General features: G+C 46.3%; 1 protein-coding gene across 1 annotated transcript in view; it reads left to right on the top strand.

Moving 5' to 3' along the window:
• NSUN2 (NOP2/Sun RNA methyltransferase 2) overlaps positions 1–24,712 on the top strand; it is a 561,061-nt gene that overhangs the window by 497,699 nt on the left and 38,650 nt on the right. Inside the window, exon 18 of the mRNA XM_086965280.1 lies at positions 23,349–23,388. Within this exon, the coding sequence (XP_086821406.1) occupies positions 23,349–23,388 (40 nt within the window). The remainder of the gene's footprint in view (positions 1–23,348; positions 23,389–24,712) is intronic.

Genomic DNA, 24,712 nt, shown 5'->3' with positions numbered 1-24,712 from the left:
GCTGAATTGCCCATAGCCATTCCGACTAGTAGTTGATACCATTTGTCTTGATACACGAAATAACTTTGGTATAATGTGAAAAGCATGAGCTCCATCAAAAATGTTTGGAAGGGTACATCCATATCAGTATTTAGTAGTGCCTGCTCAACCGCTTCTATTCCCAAGGAGTGGGGTATGGTAGTGTAGAGTGAGCGCACATCCGCGGTGCAGAGTATTAGTTTGTCTTCTGAGTCGAGTGTTAACTCTTGTAGTGTGGAAATAAAATGGGTGGTGTCCTTTATGTATGTTCTCATCTTTTGAACCGTTGGCTGGAGATATTTATCCAAGAGTTGACCGATCGGTTCATGTAAGCTACCACATGTGGAGACTATGGGTCTCAGTGGGGGGTCCATGGTATTTTTGTGTATTTTTGGTACCATTCTTAACGTGAGACTCTTCGGATGCGTTTTTGTGAGGAAATTTTTAGTTCTGTCGTTGATAATGCCAGCTTCGTGTGCCTTCTCAAGGATATTTTGTAAGTTCTTCATGAATTCTCGTGTGGGGTTGTTGTCTAACTTCATATAGGTCGTGGTGTCAGATGTGTTCCATCACTTTCAATAGACCATAACCAAAACTGTAAATACAAACATGTATTCACGCTTGCCCTTCCGGTTGATCGTACACCTCAACATGAGTCTATCCTCGGTTTCAGTCGCCACGTGATCGGAACCAAGTAATTTTATCGAACGCGGTCTATGGCGGATACGTCCCGACTGCGTTCCCGAGTAGAGAAAGATTGGATCGACACCATGACAAACCTTCAGGTTAGTTTCAGGGCAACATTGGCTTGGATGCGGGAGTAAAGCTGCAACTATATTTAAAACGCTTCCTTACTAGTTTTTCTTTTCTCTTTTCCTAACCTATAGAGACAACCGTGCTAACTCAGTAAACACGACATGTGAGAGATTCCATATAACTTTTTACTTTATACACATGGGCATTGAGGTTACTTAAGGTGATACCCTAACTATCCACATATCATTACCACAACCCACCATGATGAGATCACCACACACCCCTCTTTATCCTTAATTCATATAGGAGACTCATTGACAGTTTGTTTATTTATGTTTCATGTTTATAGTGTCTTTTCCCTGATGAAGGGCACAACTATTGGCCCGAAATACATTGGATTTGATTGAAGGACTTTGTTACATGCTGAAAATGATAAAAAAAAAAGACTGATTATCGAATGCTAAATGTGGAATATATAATTTCTTTGCAAAATATTCACTGAATAAAAACTACAAATACTTGGATAAATACAACAGACAACGAATCCTCTGTTTTGTGGGAGGAATGATGGTGTGCACATAAGGATGGAACCAGTGTTCCACTGGTCCCACATTGAATCAAATCGTAAAGAAAAAAATAACATATTATAGACCACTATTGCCAAACAACAAAGCAATGACAATAAGCAAACGATGTAAACACTAGTTTACAACCTATCTAAGTTTATACCACAGCAACTATGTAACTAGGTGTAAGACAGAGAAAAAGAGCTAGAGGGAGTAACACAAAGAGACAGAGAGAGTCAGACAAAGAAACAGGTAGAGGGAGTAAAACATAGAGAAGGAGTAAGACATAGAGAGTGTATAATATGTTGTAAGACAGAGAAAGGATGTAATAGGGAGAGGGAGTAAGTCGGAGAAAGGGAGTAAGTCAGAAAAAGGGTGTAACAGGGTGTAAGACAGAGAGAGGGTGTAATAGGATGTAAGACAGAGAGAGGGTGTTAGAAGGGGATAGGATGTAAAAGAGGCTAACACAGAGAGAGGCTGTAAAAGGGAAAGAGAGTAAGTTTGAGAGAGGGTGTAAGAGGAAGTAAATCAGAGAGAGGATATAACAAGGAGTAAGTCAGACAGAGGGTGTAACAAGAATAGAGGAAGAGAATAAAAAAGTCAGAGGGAGAGAGTTTGTAAAACAGACAAAAGGTGTAATAGGGAGTAAGTCAGGGAGAGAATGTTACAAAGAGAAAGGTTGTAAGACGGAGTAAATCACGAAGAGGATGTAAGAGAGTATGACTTAGAAATTGCTGTAAAAAAGAGAGAGAGGGAATAAATCAGAGACACAGTGTAAGAGAAAGTAAGTCAAAGAGAGTGCAACAGAGTCAGGATGTAAAAAGGAATAAGTCAGAGAGGGGGTGTTAGAAGGGGACAGGTGGAAAAATAGAGTAAGTCAGGAAGAGTATATAAGAGACTAATACATTCTTGATAATGCTTGATAAAGAAATGTTGGTGCATAAAGGAATTGTATTTTGTAAATGAGTGAGGTTTCAGTAGTGTAATGAAATGCTTGTACATATGACCTGTGCTCTGTTTTTTAAATGTTATTTAAAAAAAGATTTCGGGCACATGAATTGATTTTACATTATGGACAAGGATTAGATAGTATCTTCATGATTTAAAAAATATATTAGCACATTTCACAATCATGTCACCTGTGTTTTCTCAGATTAGTAAGCAGATTGTGCAGATGAGGTGAGGCCTGTCCAGGGGTGCAGAGGAGGTGAGGCCTGTGTCCAATAGTGCAATGGACACGACTCACCTCCTCTGACCCCTAGACAAGCCTCACCTCCTCCGTGCCCCTGAACAAGCCTCAATGTATTGGATATAATAGATGGTAACAGGATGCAGATGAGGTGAGACCTGACCAGAGGTGCAGTTGAGGTGAGGCCTGTCCTGGGGAGCAGAGGTGGTGAGGCCTGTGTCTAAGAGTGCAGTGGACTGGACTTCATGAAGCCTCTCCCCCACTGCATTCTTAGACACAGGCCTCACCTCGTTTGCACCCTGGACAGGCCCCTCTCCCACTACACTCTTGAACAAAGGCCTCACCTCCTCTGCACCCCTGGACAGGCCTCACCTCATCTGCACCCCTGGACAGGCCTCACCTCATCTGCACCCCTGGACAGGCCTCACCTTATCTACACCCCTAGACAGGCCTCACCTCATCTGCACAATATACTTCCTAATCTGAGGAAACACAGGTGACATGATTGTGAAAGGTTCAAATATATTTATTTAATCTTGCAGACACTATTTATTCCTTCTCAAAAATGTAAAAGCCATTCATTTGCCCCAAAATCGTTTTTTAAATAACATTTAAGAAACAGTGCACAGGTCCTATGTACAAGCATTCAATTTCACTACTGAAACCTCACTATTTCACAAAAAACAATTCCTCTATCTTGCAAATGTTGATACCAAACATTATCAAAAAACATGACCCAAACCAACAAGAAAGCTCAATCTGCTTCCTAATCTAAGGTAACAAAGGTGACATCATTGTGAAAGCTTCAAATATATTTATTTAATCATGCAGACACTATTTATTCCTTCTCAAAAATGTAAAAGCCATTAATTTTCCCCCAAATCGTTTTTCACATCACATTTAAACACAGCACAGGTCCTATGTACAAGCATTCCATGTCACTACTGAAACTTCTCAATTTTACAAAATACAATTCCTCTATGCAGCAAAATCATTTTACCAAGCATTATCAAAAAACATGACACAAAGCAACATTAAAAAACCACAATCTGCTTCCAAATCTTCTCCATAGGGCATACAAGTCTCTATCTAAATTAAATGAATCATTACTTATCTTTACAAATGCTTTGGGAGATTAAGAACAGTGTCAGACACACACACCCATTTTTCTTTAGCAGAACAAAAGGTATACACTCCAGACACTGCAACCATGACTGGCACAGAAAACCTCTAATTCTACACACATATGCCTCATGTCAACCAATTAAAACTCTTCCCTCACTATTTTCAAACCAACACCCCCCCCCCCCAGCCCTTTCTACCTGTTACCATAGCAACTCCCTCCTCACTGAACTCTCAGGTTTAAAAGTTTATTCTACAATGTTGCAAATCAACTCAGCAAGGATGTTTGACCTCTCCGAATAGATTTTGACTTAAATCAATCCAATACCTGCCAACTAAATAGAACTCGCCTTCTCTTTCACTTTAGCCTGCTTAAAACCCCGAAGAAGCCTGACCTAATGAGCAGCAAGGTAACTTTACAATAATGCCCAAACTCAACTGTCGAGTTTAAAAATGCCCATTTTTCAACAGGTAAATTTGGCTTTTAGAACAGAGCCACGAATTCACATCTATAAACAACTTTACTAAACCAATGTCATTTCTCATTGTTTAACCCCCTTATGTAGCTCGCCGAAACGCCCTCCTCAATGTGTTTGATATATCAAGAGTAATATTTCTTGGACAAAAGTAAAAAGTTTACTTTAATGTGGTAAATAAGCGTGCCTAACACAAATGTCATAAGAACATGAAACATTGTGCTTTCTATTGCAGGAAAAATATTTCTTGTTCAAATAACCGAGTGGATATAACAAAATCCACAACTACATACTACACAAACAGTGTAAGTATTCTTACTGTTGTTTTGTCCTGACGAAAGCTCCACAGACCCGGCTGGGTAAATACGGAGCTGAAACATGTCGACTGCATGTTCCAAAAGATATACCTAGATCCAGTAACCCGATCTGAAAGTATACACCTAACCTTTTTTACTACAAATCACACCCTTTTTTTGAATAAAATGGTCACTTGGGTGAAGGTTTGCTTTTAATATAACTCTACCCTCCACATTCACCAAAAGTGGTAACGGCCTAACTCATTTCTGGACACTGCTACGCTGCTCCAGAGTGGTCCTCATGGTTTGAGGCTGGCATGCTACACGAATAGATTACCCAATGACGAATGCCAAACGTCTATGAGGGGCGGAGAACCAGAACATACCGCACTCACGATAAATCATAGCGTTTATGAGGGTTTTCTATACCACTCCATGTAACGTAGTTACAAGTGTCCTAGTCTAATACTTGATAGTACATGTTATAATTGGGGAAACGACTGGACACATATTCCTCCTCCCTCACCTTGATAGAAATGACCTCTCAATACACCAGCTTATCCGGTGCAATGATTCTTTAAATGACTTTATCTTAACCATTCAAATTACTTCTTTCACAGAACAGAACCATGCACCCTAACTTTCAGTTTTCAACTATCTGAATCCACCAATCATTGCTTGCACTGATTGCAGAGCACTGAAACTCCGCAGTTTTTTTTGTAAACTCCTACTGTTCCAACTGCCATTTCATTCCCACACTTCATCTGACTGCACCAGAACCTCCTTTCACCATGTATTATGTCTGCATTATTGGACATAGCTACATCCACTGGGCTCAAAGGTACACCGCTATCAGAAATGTTCACAACCTTGATTTACCAAATGTGGACATCAAGTGGATTGGCCAGAGAGGATTGAGATGTCACCAATTGATACCATTGGTGAAAACCTTTTTGCATCTGCCACACCCTGACCTCATAATTGTGCACTGTGGTGGAAATGACTTGGGCACTTTGACTGGGGTAGGTCTGGAAATGCTTTTAAAGGACACCTTCGGGCAATTGATGGCACTTTTTCCACAAACTGCCTTGGTATATTCCAATATATGCCAAAGACAGAAATGGAAGTGGTCCAACCAATTTTGTCCACAATTTGAGAAAGCACGGAAACATGTGAATAAATCTGTTTCTGCTTACATGAGAGACTATGGAATGGGTTCAATATACAACAATAACTTGCGTTACAACATGCAAGATATCTACAGAGGAGATGGTGTGCACTTCTCAGATGAGGGGAATAGAATATTCCTCCTGAATTTAAAACTGTGCATTGGAACCTACTTGTAGGTACCCAAATCAGCCACAGAACCCAAAAGCTCTATTCAGGGCTACCCTACCTCTGATCACTGAAAATGATTATCTTACTCAAACTTGTTTCACTATTTTTCACCAAAGTACGCGTATCGGGCGCTCCCCCGTGAAATTTTTTAAAAAATAAATTGTTTTTTTTTTGCCTATATGGGCCTCCTAAACCCCCCTCAGAAAACCTAGGGGGTCAGGGGGTGTCTACCGTGCCCCCTTTTACCCATTCCCAACATTGTTTGTCCTCCATCTTGTGTCTCAATTCTACCGAAACACAAAATGGCGGACTCCCGTAGCGCTACCGGTGCGCGCCCCAGTAAGCGCTCCCCAAAAATTCTGGAAGTTAATTTACATAAAAACCACTGGAGAGACTTTCACCAAATATAGAATAGGCCCTACTACATACCAGTCCCTACCATTTTCCCAAATTTGGTGGAATTCCATTGAGCCATTTGGACTGTAGCCCTGTCTAAATATCCTGTGGTAAATTACATGACAAAAACATATATGAAAGTGTTAGAATTTACAACCAATTAAAATGTTACTTTCATTTTGTACTTTTATGTCCTGACATTTGATTGGTTATGTACATGAATATATATGAAAAATGAGAGGGAAACACGGCCATTTTGACTAATACTACCCGAGGTACATTTATAAAGGATTTTCTCTCAAAACTTCAACTGCTTTCTGAAAGGTAAGTTGTTGGGGGAACTAGGTTGTGCACTTTAAGTTAATTTAAGTTAATTTGGAAAAACGTTTCCTGATAGTTATTTTCTGTCCCTCTGTTATAGTTATAGATTGAGATAGGCTTCTCTGTTATAGTTATGGATTGAGTTAGGCTTCTCTGGTATAATTATGAATTTACTTAGGCTTCATCACATGCACTTTTTTATATTTCTACTTCCTGCCTGAAACCATACACTGCCCAAAGATATCTTCACTGTTAAAAACTCAGACGTACCTGTCTGAACTTAAACTCAACAGTGCCCTAACTCTACTGATATAGTTATTTTTTATGCAATTTACAGCAAGAAAATGGAAGGGAAAAAAGACACCATTAATTTTTCTTTTGAAATTATGGTTGAGGACAATCCGGAAGAAGATATTGTAGACTTGGATTTCATGGATGAGTCTCTGGACCAAGAAATGATTGACTGTTTAGAAACAATAGAATCATGCAATCAAAATTATGAGGAGATTCCAGATAATCTGATGTTGGAAGTTCTATTAAATTTTGAAAATTCTGAAGAATAAATTTATATTTAAAAATTAAACATAGTTTGAGACATTATTCATTTTTATATGTAATTCATGAAGTAGTACCAACATGATTATAATATAAAGTGAGACTTATAGTATACTGTGCAACGTTTTTGTGTTACATAATAAGTTTGCTCATAGTTACTTCCTTTCTCCCACTATATTATCTCCAATGTGTATTTGACATCTTTTTCATCTCCTGCCTCCTTTCTCTCACTGTCTGTCTCTAATGCACCATATCACCGCCAATTTTGTGTAGATTCAGAAGAGAGTAAAATGTAATACTTGAAAACATCATAAGGGAACAGGATAGACTACCCATGATCCCCTAGGCCTTCACAGGGAGTGCTTAAAGGATCTGTTTCTGTTTCTGCCTTCAGTGAATTTAATAGGTTTTTTTAATGCTAATTCCTAACTATAACTGGTGTGAAACCTATGTTTTTTTCAGTGAATATATATATATACACAACCAAAAGACGCCATAACGTCTAAAAATCGAAAGCACGCAAGGAATTTCAAAGCAACCAATGCTTTATTGTGCAGACCCCCCGTGCACTGACACACGTTTCGCCGGCTGGCTTTTTCAATGTCAGTTTCCTTAGTGCTCCATGGAAGCATTTAAACTACACATGCATCAGATGATCAAATGATAATAGTCAAAGAAGGACTTAGGCAACATTGTTAAAAGATACATGGTGGCCATCTTATAGTGACTTATTTGCAAGTGCTTTCCCTGTGTAACATCCTAAAATAAAGTGCAACAGTGCAATTTATTTAAAAAAAAAAGCACAAGATTGCACCATTCATTTATTAGGTGCAATCGTGATAAGGGGGAACAAAAGTATTTACAAATTTCATATATGAATATATATATACATCCTATATAAAAAACACACCTATCTCGATGGCTTTCTAACTGTAGATTCAGAGTCCTGTCGGTAAGCGCCATGAAACCCTCGGGTGTGCGAGCGCTATATAAAACCTTGCTAAAATAAGATCAGAAGATAAGATATCTCAACTCAGGTCTTAAGTTGATGCAATCAATTTAAAAAACAATGCGGATTAACATCAAATTCTTGTTAGTTCGCACCACTAGTGTGTTACCCCCTTCTTTTAGTTTATTAAGCCCTGAATGGGCATTAGAACAGCTAGTCTGAGAGATTTCTTATGGCGGTAAATGGCAGGTTCATGATCTCACTATAGGCTCAATGAAGATTTTATTAATGCCTATGATTCTAACATAGCGGTACAAAAGGGGGTGGTGATGGACTGAGCATCTGAACCAATCAAACACTCACACCCTGTCAATAGATCTGGGTGTAATCCATCACCGTTCTTTAGCCCACTCTGCCACCCCAGTTCAGACATGGCCATATGCAAATCAGTCTGACCCTGTGCCTCATGGGAACAGTCCAGCCCGAACTGCCAAGCGATGCCTTCCCTGGACAGGAAACAAGCTTCCTAGGACCGATTTCTGGCATTTCAGCCGTCTTCAGCCAGGCATGCTTGAATCCAGTGGCAAAGTGAACAAGGGACTCACGTCTTAGCATACCCTGCCAACTTATGGCGAACAAAGCGGTACAAAAGGGGCGACTGGGGGTGAATGTTTTTCCATTATGCAACATTCCGTCCATCATCTTGTGTGTTTTGCTGTTCACCCTATGTGGGAAGGGTATGCCCAGACGTGGGTCCCCTGCTCACTAAGCCACTGGAGTCAAGCTATCCTGGCTAAAGACGGCTATCTGAAAGAAACACGTTAGTGTTAGATTCCTTACCTTAGAATATCCCCAGGCGTCAGTCTGGATCCGGAAACTTTTGCGTAGCAGTACCCCTGCGCGTCGGTAGGCGTCGTCTGCAGGCGTCCCCTGCGGCTCCGCGTCCGTCGTCGGCGTCGTGCGCCGTGATGACGTCGCTGGAGTATATAGACGCCGCCTCCGCGCGCTGACGTCAGTTCTTCTTTTTTCCGCGCCAGTGGACGCAGATCTGAAGAGCAGTATCCCGGTCTTTGACCAAGTTTTTCGAAGTACTTACTCACTTGTGCCTGATAGGATGCCTGGGTTCAAGCACTGTGATGACTGTGAGCGCACGATGTCGGTCACAGACCATCACCGCCTGTGTCTCCGGTGTCTGGGCCCCGACCACGACGTGGACTCCTGCGTCGACTGCCGGGCCCTCACCAACAAGGCTAGGCGGGAGCGGTCCCGCAAGCTACTGGAGCTCCGGGTGTCGGCCCCACGTCGGGACCGGGAGCGGTCCCGGTCCGGCCGGAGGTCGAGAGAGCGTTCGAGGGAACGATCGCGGAGCCGCGCCGAGCGTTCCGGAAGTCGACACCACTCGTCAGGTAGGAAGCATAAGAAGTCGGGGCGTCGTCATCGTACCCCCGACTCCCCCCGACGCTCGCGCGATGCGGCCGAGGGCTCGGGTGACCCCAACCCCGCGGCTCCGCGAGAGTCGCCGGCGCGGCCTGCCTCATACCCTCTGGTCCCTGGGCACGGTGCGACGCCTGAGGAGATCGAGGCGTTCCTCATGGCCATGAGGGCGCTCGGTTCTCCGACGGGGCCTACGGTGCCTTCGGGCCCAGTGCTACCGTCTGGGGGTCCTGGCGGTTCGGGTGTCCCTGCCTCGGCGCCGTCGGGTGCTCCGGCCCCGGCGCCGCAAGGGCCTTCGGGATCGGCGCCGGCTGGTCTTCCGGCCTCCCCGGCGCCGTTGCCATCGGGGTTACCCCCGACGCCGCCCCCGCGCGACGCCGGTTCTCCGGTGCCGGCTCCGGCCGGCTCCGGGGTTCCGGCGCCGGCTCCGGGCGGCGCCGTCCCCTTACCTTCCCCGACGCCGGACGCGGCGCCGGACGGGCGTCGCTCGACGCCGGTCCCGGCGCCGATGGGGCCCATGAACCCCGAGGAGCCGGTCTACATCGTTGACTCCGAATACGGAGAAGATGAAGAGTTCGGTGAAGGTTGGGAGGGGTCCGAGGACCCTCTGTCACGCGAGTGCCAGTATGACCCGGACTGGACAGGTGACTTGGGGGATGCCAGTGGTCTGGACGACTCTCCTAACCCTGGTTTGATCTCTCCTCCTTCCGTGGCATCGGTGGAGGGAGCTGCTTATTCTGTGGTGCTGATGAGGGCTGCCAAGGCCTTACACCTTGAGCTCCCCGTCGCGGCCGTGAGGCCTAACATCCTCACCGAGGTCTTCAAACCGCAGTCATGCCCACAGGAGCCACTGCTGCCGTTTAATGAAGCCTTGTCAGACGTTCTGTTGGGCACTTGGTCCAGGCCCGCTTCAGGTCCGCCTGTTGATCGGAACGTGGCCAGGCGCCACCGTCCTTGTCCGGACGACCCCAAGTTCCTGTCTACCCACCCCACTCCTGAGAGTCTGGTGATCCAGGCCTCGACCTCCCAGTCCGCATTCCCGTCGGCCCCGCCCGACCGGGAATCCAAGAGGTATGACCAATTTGGCAAGAAGGTCTTCTCGTCCATTAGTTTGGGCCTGCGGTCTTGCAACACCGCCTGCCTCTTGGGCCGCTACACCCACTCTGTGTGGGATACGGTCGCGGAACTGCTGCCAGAATGCCCCATGGAGGTGCGGGCAAAACTCGGTCAGGCTGTGGCTGAGGGCCGAGATGCAGCGAAATATTCGATACGGTGTGGTCTTGATACGACCGACTCGCTGGGCAGAGCTATGTCAACGATAGTGGCGATTCGTCGCCACGCCTGGCTGAGATCCGCCAATTTTTCGGCAGACGTCCAAAATACACTGATGGACATGCCGTTCGATGGCTGTCACCTCTTCGGTGACAAGGCGGACCACGCGCTGTAACGCTTCAAGGACTCCAGGGTCACGGCCAAGTCCTTGGGTCTCTCGACCCAGCGTCAGCAAACTGGTTCGTTTCGTCCCTTTCGTGGCCAAGGAAGGGGCGCCCCCACACGTGCTGCCAGCCACGCGCCGCAACAATCCTTTCAACGCGGTGGCGGCCGTGGAAACCGCCGTGGCGGCGGTCGGGGACAACGGCGGGGTCAGACCACACCTTCCCCCGCAGCATCTACCCCAAAATCCTCCTAGTCCGTGCTTTCGGCCCCATGTGACGCCAGTGGATGGCAGGGTTCGCCATCACCACGCTCACTGGCGCACGATCACTTCGGACAGGTGGGTGCTGCAAATCGTCCGAAGGGGCTACTCCCTCCCCTTCGAGACCTCTCCTCCAGCCATGCCACCGCAGAACCACCGTGTGTCGGGGGACCACTTGACACTTCTGCAGGAGGAAGTTACGGCCCTCTTGGCCAAGGGGGCCATCGAGCGCGTTCCTGGGCCAGAAGTAGGGCGTGGTTGTTATTCCCACTACTTTCTGGTGCCCAAGAAGGACAAGGGGGGCCTACGTCCTATCTTGGATCTAAGGAACGTCAACGGCTTCCTCCGGAAGGAGAAGTTCAAGATGTTGACGTTAGCTCAGGTCTTGGCTGCTCTAGACCCACAAGACTGGATGGTAGCGTTGGACTTGCAGGACGCCTATTTTCACATCCCCGTCCTGCCGGCCCACCGGCGTTACCTGCGGTTCACGGTAGGCCAGGAGCATTTTCAGTTTATCGTGCTTCCCTTCGGCCTTACCAGCGCCCCACAGGTGTTCACAAAGGTGATGGCGGTGGTCGCAGCCCATCTGCGCAGGTTGGGGGTTTCAGTCTTCCCCTACCTAGACGACTGGTTGTTGAAGGCGGGCTCGCCCCAGACAGTCGTCCACCACCTTCAGATGACGGCAGACCTCTTGCACGACCTGGGGTTCTCCATCAATGTGCCGAAATCACACCTGTGTCCCTCTCAAAAGCTCCTTTTCATCGGAGCGGTTCTGGACTCGGCGCAGTTTCGGGTTTATCCTCCGGAACGGCGGGTTCGGGATATTCAGGCTTTGATTCCCATCTTTCGGCCGCTATCCCGGGTTTCGGTCAGGTTGACGCTGCGGCTGCTGGGACTGATGGCTTCCTGCATCCTTCTGGTGCATCACGCTCGGTGGCGGATGCGGGCTCTGCAGTGGGAACTGAAGTTTCAGTGGGCCCAGCATCAGGGCAACTTGTCCGACCACGTCTTGATCTCGGAGGGCACTGCGAGACAACTGCAGTGGTGGCTTACGGACCGCGATTGGGTCAGGGGCAAGTCCCTCTCCCTTCCCCAACCGGAGCACGTTGTCGTGACGGACGCGTCCCTCCAGGGCTGGGGTGGCCACTTGGGAGAGGCAGAGATCAGAGGCATCTGGTCTCCGGCGGAGTCCCGGCTCCATATCAACCTGTTGGAGCTGCGGGCGATTCGTCTGGCGCTGAAGGCATTCCTCCCCTTTGTCAACGGGAGTGTGGTGCAGGTGTTCACCGACAACACCACCGCCATGTGGTACTGCAACAAACAGGGCGGTGTGGGGTCGTGGACCCTTTGCCAGGAGGCTCTGCGCCTCTGGCAATGGCTGGAACGTCAGGGCGTGACTCTGACGGTTCAACACCTGGCAGGTTCTCTGAACGCCAGGGCGGACGAACTCAGCCGTCGGTGCTCGATGGATCACGAATGGCGTCTGAACTCGGACGTGGCGCAAGGCATCTTTCTGCAATGGGGAGAGCCTTGGTTAGATCTATTCGCCACCGAAGAGAACGCGCAATGTCATCAGTTCTGCGCGTTGGAGTTTCCAAGACGGCACTCGCACGGCGACGCTTTTCGGCGCGAGTGGAGTTGCGGTCTGTTATACGCCTTTCCGCCTATACCACTTCTGCCCTGAGTGCTGAAGAAGATCAGGCGCGACCGGGCCCAAGTTATCCTTGTGGCTCCGGACTGGGCTCGAAGATACTGGTATCCCGAGCTACTCAGCATGTCAGTCGGTCCCCCGATCCGCCTGCCCCTTCAGGAGGACCTTCTGTCGCAGCAGCAGGGGACGGTCCTCCACCCGAACCTGTCCAGTCTCCACCTCCATGCTTGGAGATTGAGCGGCGGCAGTTGAGGCCATTTGACTTGCCTCCTGAAGTCTGTGATGTTATTCTGGCAGCCAGGCGTCCCTCCACTAAGTCGGTATACGCCTGTCGGTGGAACAGATTTGTGGCATGGTGCACAGCAAAGGCTGTGGATCCTCTTTCTGCCCCTCTTTCGGAGGTTCTTCTGTTTCTTCTTTCTCTTGCCCAGCAGGGCTCTGCTCTGGGCACTATCAAGGGCTACCTTTCTGCCCTTTCAGCCTTTTTGAGGCTTCCTGATCAGCCTTCTTTGTTCAAATCCCCGATTGTAACTCGATTCTTGAAAGGCATCACTCACATGTTTCCACCTGTTCCGTTTGTGATGCCTCAGTGGGATTTGAACCTGGTTCTAACTTTTCTGATGTGTGCTCCCTTTGAGCCCCTTCATTCTTGCCCTCTCCGTCTCCTGACTTTAAAGACGGCTTTCCTGGTTGCCATCACCTCTGCCAGGAGAGTGAGTGAGCTCCAGGCTCTTTCTGTCCAACCTCCTTTCCTGTCCATTCATCCTGATAAGGTGGTTCTGAGGACTAGACCTTCTTTCCTGCCCAAGGTTGTTTCGGCCTTTCACATCGGGCAGTCCATCACCCTCCCTTCCTTCTTCCCGCCTCCGCATCCTTCAAAGGATGAAGAGCGGCTCCATCGTCTGGACCCAAAACGTGCGCTTTCATTTTACATGGATCGCACACGCCAGTTCCGGGTGGATGACCAACTGTTTGTTGGCTACGTGGGTGCGAAGAAGGGACGGGCGGTCTGTAAACGGACCATCTCTCGATGGGTCGTTCTCTGCATCAAAGCGTGCTACTCTTTGGCTCGGAAGGAGCCCCCTGTTGGGCTGAGGGCCCATTCCACTCGGGCCACGGCGGCTACCACTGCCCTGGGCCGGGGAGTCCCCTTGCAGGACATTTGCCAAGCGGCTACGTGGGCATCGCTGCACACCTTTGCGAGGCACTACTGCCTGGACAGTCAAGTCCGGAGGGATGGCTTCTTTGGCCGTTCTGTCCTCCAGGACTTTCTGGTGTAGTTTGTATTGGTTCGCAGACCCACCACCGGGGTTGGTATTGCTGGGGTATGTATTCTAAGGTAAGGAATCTAACACTAACGTGTTTCTTTCAGATGAACAAGTTACTTACCTTCGGTAACGATATATCTGTAAGAAACATTAGTTAGTGTTAGATTCCTTACCGATCCCACCCATCCTCCCCGTTCTGCGAACTGATACCTAGGGTTAAGGACATCCCTTTCAGGGCCCTAGTTTTACATGGCACCAGTGTTGGTTCTCTCATGGCTCTGCGTCTCCTGGCGCGGAAATGCTGTGTGCAAAGAACTGACGTCAGCGCGCGGAGGCGGCGTCTATATACTCCAGCGACGTCATCACGGCGCGCGACGCCGACGACGGACGCGGAGCCGCAGGGGACGCCTGCAGACGACGCCTACCGACGCGCAGGGGTACTGCTACGCAAAAGTTTCCGGATCCAGACTGACGCCTGGGGATATTCTAAGGTAAGGAATCTAACACTAACTAATGTTACCGAAGGTAAGTAACTTGTTCGATAGCCAGAAACCGTCCCTATGATGCTTGATTCCAGTCCAGGAAAGACATGGCTTGGCAGTTCGGGCTGGACTGTTCCCATGAGGCACAGGGTCAAGACTGATTTGCATATGGCCATGTCTGAACTGGGGTGGCTTGGTGAGCAAAATAACGATGAATTAAACCCAGATCTGTGACTGGGGGGGAATGTTTTGCCATTGTGCAATATTCCGTCAATCATCTTGTGTGTTTTATAATTCTAACATGTATTAAAGGTGGACCCATAGCTTCTCGTCATTATTCAACCCTACTGGGGCCTTCGTTTGGAGATCAATCATGTAAGTTGATTCCAAGATGCGAGGTTTACACACCCTATCACCCCCTCTTTCGTGTTTGTCACCTTGATCGATTCAAGGAAATTTCAACAAATCTCGGTTGCTCTGATGGAATTGCTCAAAATGACGAGCAACCGGATATGCAGGATCCTTATTTGTGATAGCCCGCATATGTTCGAGGATGCGTTTTTTGGTTGGGTGTATTGTGGATGCTTGGGGCACAGACAGGTTAGTCAGTAAGCAGGGAAGTCAGAATTACAAATTAGGAGCAATTTGATGTTACGGATCGGTCTTGGATCACCTGGTCTGCCATAATATGTTGTCACTTTATCACTACATTTACAGGCCTTACAGCCCTTACAGGGAAAGAAACCTGAAATTCCTATTTTGTTCTTAATTCTGGGGACCGAAACATAATGAGTATGGTTTAAATAGTCCCCTACCGACATGTTGCGTTTGTATGTAATCTGTGGGCGCAAAGTTAGTTTCTTTTTAAGGATGTTATCAGTTTGTAATATGTGGCAGTTCTTTTTAAAGATCTACACCAGGGGTCTCCAAACCGGTCCTGGAGGGCCGGATCCATGCCAGATTTTTAAAATTACTACATGTATCTCAATGGGGATATCCCAAAAATCTGGCATGGATCCGGCCCTCCAGGACCGGTTTGGAGACCCTTGATCTACACAATTTGACTAGATTGTTCACTGAAGCTAGTGATTATACTGACTGGGCCATCTTCTATAGGTTTCACTGACTCCTTAGTTATAAGTAAATCCTTTCTGATTTTAGTTTGTGCTGAGGTTAGGTCTGAGTTGGTATAACCTCTCTCCTTAAACCTCTTGGTGTCCTCAGTTTTGACCTGTTCATAATCTTGGTTTTTAGAACAATTACGTTTTAAGGGCAGAAGTTCACCAAATTGTATATTTTTGATGACACTCCTAGGATCATGGCTTCGGCATGCAAAACCGCGTTGCCTGCCATGGGCTTTTTAAACAACCTGGTTGAAAGTGTGTCATTCTCCACTTAAACCTCAAGATCTAGGTAGGTGACTGAAGAGTTACTAATTTCACCTGTGAACCTAAGATTTAGTTCATTACTTTTGAGAGGCTACAAACTCCTCCGCCGAGGAGAGGCTGTCACGCCAGATTATGAAAAGGTCATCTATGTATCTTGCCCACAAAATAGTTTTTTCAATCCAATGTTCATTGGGTTCCACCCAGGCCACGTGCTTCGCCCTCCAGCCCACGAAAAGATTCACGTAGCTGGGGGCGAAGCACGTGCCCATGGCGGTCCCACATAGCTGGTGGTACAATTATCCTGCAAATGTAAAAATGTTATTTGTAAGGCAGAAAGTGATCATTTTTAGGAAGTCCTGGGTATCCTTGATATACGAGGCCAAGTCCAAAATATATATGTGTGTGTATGTGTGTATATATATATATATATATATATATATATATATATATATATATATATATATATATATATATATATATATATATATATTCACTGAAAAAAACCATAGGTTTCACACATGTTATAGTTAGCTGGACATTTCACTCATACAAAACCATTGACATTCCCCCGGTATAGTTAGTTCAGCTAACTATAACTCACGCGCCCGCAATGCACTGCTGATGACATCACATATTACATCACTCATGACATGGTCAGTGACGTCACTCATGACATCACTGATGGCATCTCAAATGACATCACGGATGACCTCATCCAGTGAATGTGTGTCTTTCTGAAAAATAAATATTTTTATATATATATATACCTAAACGTCGATGGAAGACTAAACGGTTAAATAAGTGTTTAAATGGATGGGGTTTTTTTTGTAAAATTAATTGTATAACTGACTTATTTTTATTTATTTATTTGCGGGTTTATATCGCACTCGAATCGACTCCCGAAGGAGTTTCTCTGCGCCCTCAAAACACCACAAGCACAATCAGGGGGTACACTTACAAAGAATTTGTTTTGAAACGGGAAGGTTTTAAGCGGTTTCCTGAACAACAGATGCTCCGAACTTTGCCTGAGAGCTAAAGGGAGTTTATTTCATAATGTGGGCCCGACCACCGACAGAGATTTGCTTCCGTGTCTGGCCTTCTTTGCACGGGGCACACACAATAGAATCTGGTTACTGGACCTAAGGGAGCGAGCAGGGGTATAAGGTACAAATTTGTCTATCAAATAAGAGGGACCTAGTCCATTTAGACTTTTGTGAATTAGACAACACGTCTTAAACTTAATCCTTTGGCGAACCGACAGCCAATGTAGCTTGTCCAAAAGAGGTTTTGACGCGGATCTAGGGGGAGCGTTCAAAACCAACCGGGCAGCAGTATTCTGCACCACTTCGAGTTTAGCTAATACTCCCTCATTTGCCGATAACAACAGCCCATTGCAGTAGTCAATACGACTAAGGACGAGAGCCTGCACCAATGTTTTTCTGGTGGAGTCAGGAAGCAGGGGAAACACTTTGCGTAAGAGGCCTATCACGTGGAAACATGAGCTCACAGTGTGGTTACCATGCTGCTTCAGCGAGAGCTCCTGTTTAGGGTCGGGGACTGGCCCAAGATCTTGTGGCCACCAGTCCGGGGTCCATAGGATTTTAGCCTCCCCAAAGAGCATGACTTCGGTCTTCCCTACATTACACTGTAGGCAATTTGATGACATCCACTGGGCCACAGCCTTCATGCCCTGGCAGAAAGATGTTTTAACCTCGGCGGTTAGAGACTTAAAAGGGAAAAGGAGCTGGCTGTCATCCACGTATGACATTGGGATGAAACCAAGAGCTCTCATGATTCTTGCTAGGGGGGCCACATAGATGTTGAAAAGAGTCTGGCTCAAACAAGAGCCCTGTGGCACCCCCTTAGTGATCTCTACCTCCACCGAGCAGAACGCACCCATGGTGACACATTGGGTGCGGTTGGCTAAAAAGCTCCTTAACCAGGCCAGTGCCTTGTTCTCAAGACCGATGTTTGAGAGTCGTCCAATCAAGATGTTATGGGACACAGTATCGAACGCTGCCGATAGGTCTCACAGTATCAGGATAACGGAATAACCCTTGTCCTGATACATATGCAGATCGTCCATGACTGACAGGAGTGCTGACTCTGTACTGTGCTTCGGCCTGAAGCCGGATTGAGAAAAATCCAGACCATCTACTTGTTCGATAAAATTTGATAGATGTTGGTTCACATGTTTTTCTGTGAGTTTACCCAGAAAAGGAAGCAGAACACCACACATATTAATTGTATCTTACTGAATACATGTATTAGCGAGTAATGTTTAAATATTTAAATATCTGTATCAGTGTTTCACTTTGTGTATAAATGCTGCATGGTTTGGTGAGTAGCTACTTGAGTGTGTATATGGGTTATTAGATGTTTTTTTGAGTATCAGAATGAGTGTCTGTGTGGTTTGGTGGGGGGTATTACTTAGCGCACAGATGCATGAATGAGTGACTCACTGTTTGTATGTGTTTTGAAGACCGCATGTGTGCAGGACTGTATGGGTGGATGAGTATGTATGGGTGTGTTAGTGATTGTACATCAACAAGCAGGGAGGAGTGGGGTCGCAGTGTCTCTGTAGAAAGGCTCTGCGTCTCTTGTCCTGGGTTCAGGACCACCAGATTTGTCTGATGGCAAATCATCTGGCCGGAGTTCTGAACGTGCGAGCAGACAGTCTCAGTCGGCAGTTCTCTGCCGATCACGAGTGAAGGCTTCACCCAGAGGGGGTTCGTCACGTCTTTCGGACGTGGGGGACTCCCCAGGTGGGCCTGTTCGCCACTCGCGAGAATGCTCACTGCCCGTCCTTCTGCAGTCTCCAGTATCCGTTGCAGGGAGCCTTGGGGGACGCGTTTCAGTTGAGTTGGGAAAGACAGCTCCTTTACGCGTTTCCTCCCATACCTTTGATTCCTCGGGTTCTGAGGAAGATTCGCCAAGACCGGGCCCAAGTCATATTGGTCGCCCCGGACTGGCCGAGAAGGGTGTGGTATACAGATCTTCTCCACCTCTCCTCTCACCCGCCGCTCCGTCTCCCTCTCAGGGCAGACCTCCTCTCCCAGATGGAGGGGCAGATTCTACATCCCCACCTCCAGACATTGCACCTTCATGCCTGGAGATTGAACGGGGCAACCTGAATTCCTTTTCTCTCCCGCCTGACGTAGTGGATGTCATCTTGTCAGCCAGGCGTGACTCCACTAAGTCCATCTATTCATATAGGTGGTCGAAGTTTGTTACTTGGTGTGGTGGGAATTCTATTGACCCTTTGAGAGCCCATTTGTCTGATGTTCTCCAGTTTGCCCTTTCTCTGGCGCGGCAAGGGCTTGCTGTTGCCACGTTTAAGGGTTATCTTTCTGCGCTGTCTGCTTTTCTCTGCTTGCCTGACCAGCCATCTCTTTTTAAGTCTCCTGTTGTTTTAAGGTTTTTTGAAGGGCCTCACAAATATGTTCCCTCCTACTCCTTTTATTGTGCCTCAGTGGGACTTGAATCTTGTCTTGACCTTTCTAATGGGTGCTCCCTTTGAGCCTCTTCACAAATGTCCTATGAGGTTTTTGACTCTTAAGGCAGTCTTCCTCGTTGCAATAACCTCTGCAAGGAGGGTTAGTGAGCTTCAGGCTCTTAGTTCAAAGCCCCCTTTCTTGACCATTCAATCTGATTGAATGGTTCTTAGGACCAGGGCTGCTTTTCTTCCTAAGGTGGTTACTCCTTTCCACCTTGGTCAATCTATTACCCTCGCTTTCTTTTATCCTCCCCCACACCCTTCCAAGGAGGAGGAGAGGTTACACCGTCTGGACCCTAAGAGGGCGGTGTCTTTTTACCTGGACAGAACTAAAGACTGTCGTTTGGATGACCAGCTCTTCGTTGGGTTTGCTGGCTGCAAAAGAGGAAGAGCGGTCCATAAAAGAACTTTGTCAAGATGGATCGTTCTATGTATAAAGATCTGCTACTCTTTGGCCGGTAAGGAACCTCCAGAGGATATAAGGGCTCATTCCACTAGAGCTAAGTCGTCAAGCTCAGCATTGGCTAGAGGTGTTCCTGTAGAGGACATTTGTAGGGCGGCAACTTGGTCTTCCCTTCACACGTTCGCGAAGCATTACTGCTTGGATACTGAGGTGAGGAGGGACGGCCACTTTGAACCCTCTGTCCTTCAGGATTTCCTGGTTTAGAAGAGTGGACACCCTCCTCCGGGAGTGGGGACTGTTGTGGGACTCTATTCACAAGGTGAGGAATGCACACAGCAGATGTATCTATCAGAAGAACAAGTTACTAACCTTCGGTAACGATTTTTCTGGCAGATACTATATCGGCCTGTGGATTCCTCACTGACCCACCCGCCTCCCCGTTGTCCACTCTTCTATGCCAGAGTGACTGTAATGTATTGTATATATATTGCGATGTTAAGGAGATGTTTCCATTGCTTTCTTGCACTTGTTTCACACTGTGTTTCTCCTTGGCTATTGTGTGCTTTGTATACTATGTATATTTCTACTGTCATTGGTCCGTCCGTGTGCCTCGATGGCACGGAAAAAAGGGTGGAACTGATGTCATCACGCCGGCGTGGGCCTATTGTAGGCGTCTGTGACGTCAGCGAAGTCGCGTGCGATGCCGTGTCTCTATGACGTCCAAGTCCACGTCGGCGCGAGGCTACGAAAAGAATTTCCGAATGTTGCTGGCGCAAGGGGGATATTCACAAGGTGAGGAATCCACAGGCAGATATAGTATCTACCAGAAAAATCGTTACTGAAGGTAAGTAACTTGTTCGTTAGTGAGTGAATGACTGTCTCAGTAGTATCTTTGAGTAACCGCATATGTTTTACACCAGTATATGTGAGTATTGATGTATATAAGTGAGTATATGTGAGAGTGAGAGATTGGAAGAGTTCCTGTATAAATAAGTATGTGATTCTATAAGTGATTGTCTAAGAGAGTATGTGTACATTAATGTAGGAGTAAGTGTAGTGGTGTGTGTATAGCTGTATATGCAAGTAAATGGATGTTTGATAGTTTATTTGCATGTGTGAGTAACTCTATGGATGAGTATCAGTGTGTAACAGGATGTGTAGGTGTATAAGTACATATGATGAGTGAGTACATGTATGAGTGACTATATAGAACTGTTGGTGAATGAGTGGATGTGTGTGTAGATGTTTGAATTACTGAACAGTTGTTGTAACTGGTATTGGTATCTCCATTTTTTTTTTAAATGTTAGTTTCTATTTTTGAATGTGTGTATCAAAGGTTACATTGGGGTAAGAGGAGGTCTGCCACTCTTTCACAAGGATGATGTCATCAGTGATGTTATCAGTGATGTCATTTGAGTTGTCATCAGTGATGTCACTGACCATGTCATGAGTGATGTAATATTTGAAGTCTTCAGCAGTGCATTGCGGGCGCGCGAGTTATAGTTCGCTGAACTAACTATAACGGGGGAATTTCAATGGTTTTGTATGAGTGAAATGTCCAGCTAACTATAACATGTGTGAAACCTATGTTTTTTTCAGTGACTTTCTAAGGTTTTTTAAATGCGAATTCCTAACTATAACGTGGCTGAAACCTATGTTTTTTTCAGTGAATTTCAAAGGTTTTGTAAAAATATAAATTATTTTTTTATACTGATTGACTACATTGTTTTATTTATTTTTTAGATATTTTTTTTAAATTACATTACATATTTTTAATATAAATTGAAAAAAATGTGTTTAAAAATATTAAAATTGTTATGTTTTTTTTAATTTATATATATTTTATATAGCAGGCAATGATATCCTATGGAAGGAAATTCAAGTTACTGGCAAGTACGGTTAAAATTTCATTTCAGGATCAGTACAGGGCTGAAAGATGCAGCACTGAGGTCTCTCCTGATAACAGGTAGGTAAATCGGAATTCGTAGTTCGCTGACTATAGAGGAATATTTTGCTCAATAGTGAAGGAAGGGGAAGGGGCCTGAGGTGGCATGTGTGCAAACACGCCCTGTGTCGCGTTTTAAGTTGGGGAGTTCATTCCTCTTCAATCCTGACGTCCCCTGTGGGCCAACTAGCCCACCAGGTACCTCCAGTATGTGCCAGGGAGCTGCGTTGCAGAGAGGTGTTCAGAGGCCGCGCCCCCTTTTTACAACACTCTGCAACGCAGCTCTGTGGCGCTTACTTGAGGTACCTGGTGAGCTAGTTGGCCCTTAGGGGACCTCTGGATTGACGAGGAATTAATTCCCCAACTTAAAACGTGTCACAGGGCATGTTTGTACACATCACTTCAAGCCCCGCCCCCTACCTTCACCACTGTGCAAACGCGCCTGTAGCGCGTTCTTATTTGAAGGATTAAGTCCCCTTGAATACTGGGGGTCCCTGGGGGCCAACTAGCCCACCAGGAACCTCCAATATGCGCCAGGGGGCTGCGTTGCAGGAAGACAAACCGGCAACAGCTTTTTGCTAACGAAAAGCCCTCAAAATTCTAAAGGAAACTCTGTCCTCACTTCCGTGTCTAGGTCTCCCTCCTTCAGGTGCAAGAATGTAAGGAAGACACTTTCACTGTCTGGGAGTATAGTCCTCAACGTCCATCTTATGGTAGGCCAGGCTTGGGATCTCCAAAATGGTTCCCTTCGGACTTTAATTACTCTGGCTTATTCAGACACCATACATGTGCGACAATAGTATGCTGTCGGCAATGAGGGCATGCTTTGATTTATCCTGCAGGTCACAGGACAAGTCAAGGACATCTCTTAGTCCAGGACAGGCCTAGGCCTTTTGTGCACACACTTAGTTCAGAGTGACAGCATCAACGCAAAAAAGTCAGACTACCAGATACACAAGCAGTTTGGCGCCTGGGTCAGGTGCAACCTTCTATGCCATGCAGGGGACATTCCTGTCCCAACATTATACCATCTGCCTACCTTATTTTTTAGACACCATCTCCAAGAACTGATGGTCCTGTGAAACCTGTTTAATGCAGCCATCTTAGGTGTCATATCCAGCACATCTTTAAATTTGTTGTGTGTTGTAAGATTAAAATTTCATGGACATCCTCAGTGATCCAATACCAGAGAATATGCTGCCAATGTCTTTTTCAAAGCCCTGGATGCGTTGGTATTTCCAGGTTTCTTGAAGAAAATTGCCAAATTCCACTTTGTTTCCACATTCAGCCAACCTCCCACTACGCATTAATCTGACCTGCTTTAATTTCTCTGTCATTGTATATGATCTCTGTTGACCCTTTTGTTAATATTGCACATAAGGTGGCTTTGTTTCCACTTTTTGAAAGTTGAGCAAGTATCAAATTTGAACACATAATTGATTCCAGTAATTTGGTCTAGCAATTGTACGTCTGTTTTCGTAATTGCTTGGCATGTGATTTTAATTGAAGCATCCACTTTTGTTAATGTACAAACTTCATATTAGGTTCATAATCCATTGTTTGTAAAGCACTGTTAATACGCATTTATCCTTTTTATTTCCAGCTATGGGTAGCATTGTTTTGAAGTATGATCCTGATCCAGAGTAAGTACAATAATCAATGTTTGCTCTCTCTTTTCTCTGATGTTGACAGGAACCTGTTATTGTAGAGTATAGGCAACATGCATGAAAAAATAGCACAAATATTCTTCATATTCTAAACTTCAAGTACAGTTAATGGTTACATCTTGAGCAAATGTGGGACGTGACAGTTTGTGGTTTGCTCATAGGGCAGTTGATTGCTATGCCAGGACAAATATTATCTGAAAGAAACACGTTAGTGATAGATTCCTTACCTTAGAATTAGCCCCAGGCGTACGACTGGATCCGGAAAGTTTTCGTCAGCAGTACCCCTGCGCGTCAGTAGGCGTCGTCGTGAGGCTCCGCGTACCTCGTTGGCATCGTAGTCGCCAAGATGATGACGTCTGATCTATTTTGACGAGCCCACGCGTGCTGACGCCGGTTCTTTCTTTTTCCGCACAATCAAGTGCAGATCCGTTACCCCCAGTCAATTTTTGACTGGGTTATTTTTGGGACTTTTGTCTGTTTTTTGAGTCTTTGACTCCTGGTTTATAGGAATGCCCGGTTTTAAGTCTTGTGCGGCTTGTCCCCGCACAGTGAGTTTTTTTAGTCCAAATTCTATCCGTTAGAACTGGGTGTGCCTCAGGGGTCGGCATTAAGTCCCACACTATTCAATCTTTATGTACACCCGCTGACTGCGGTCGCCAAGCAGTGGGATATGACCATCGTCTCCTATGCTGACGATACGCAGCTGGCGGTTGTTCTGAGCGGGAAGTCCGACCTCGATGCCCCCAGGTTCAGAGCGGGTCTCTTGGCGGTGGCCGGCTGGATGACAGCCAACTGTCTTCAGCTGAATGCTAAGAAGACTGAGCTACTGGTTGGTGGTAAGCATAGCAACATGTGGAGTGATGAGTGGTGGCCTCCAGAGTTAGTTGTTACGCCTACTCCAGTATCGGAGGTAAAAAACTTAGGGGTTTGGTTAGACTCTGCCCTTAGTTTCTGTGCCCTTACAAAAAAAGTTGCAGCTACTTGCTTCGGGATCCTTCGAGGACTGAGACCCATTTTTGAAGTTTTTTGTTTTTTGAAAACCTTTATTAAACAATATAAGCAAACAAATACGGGCCTACAACCCACCGGCCGGCCTCGACATCATTTAAAGCACAATAGCAAGCAGTTGGGCAACTCAGCAGCATAGCAAAGCAAGCACGATCAATCCGAGTTACACTGTAAGTAGTTGCGCTGCCGAGAGGTAGGAGAAGTGAAGGTTTAATTTTAAAGTTTTAAAAGTGTGTCCAAAGTAGTAGGAGCTAAGAAGGATCAGAGTCCAAACAATCCGTCCAGGACAGAA

Source organism: Lissotriton vulgaris, chromosome 4_1 (assembly GCF_964263255.1).
Source record: "Lissotriton vulgaris chromosome 4_1, aLisVul1.2, whole genome shotgun sequence".
NCBI lineage: Eukaryota > Metazoa > Chordata > Amphibia > Caudata > Salamandridae > Lissotriton > Lissotriton vulgaris.
Note: the sequence above shows the minus strand (reverse complement) of the source record. Positions and strands in the feature narration are given on the sequence as shown.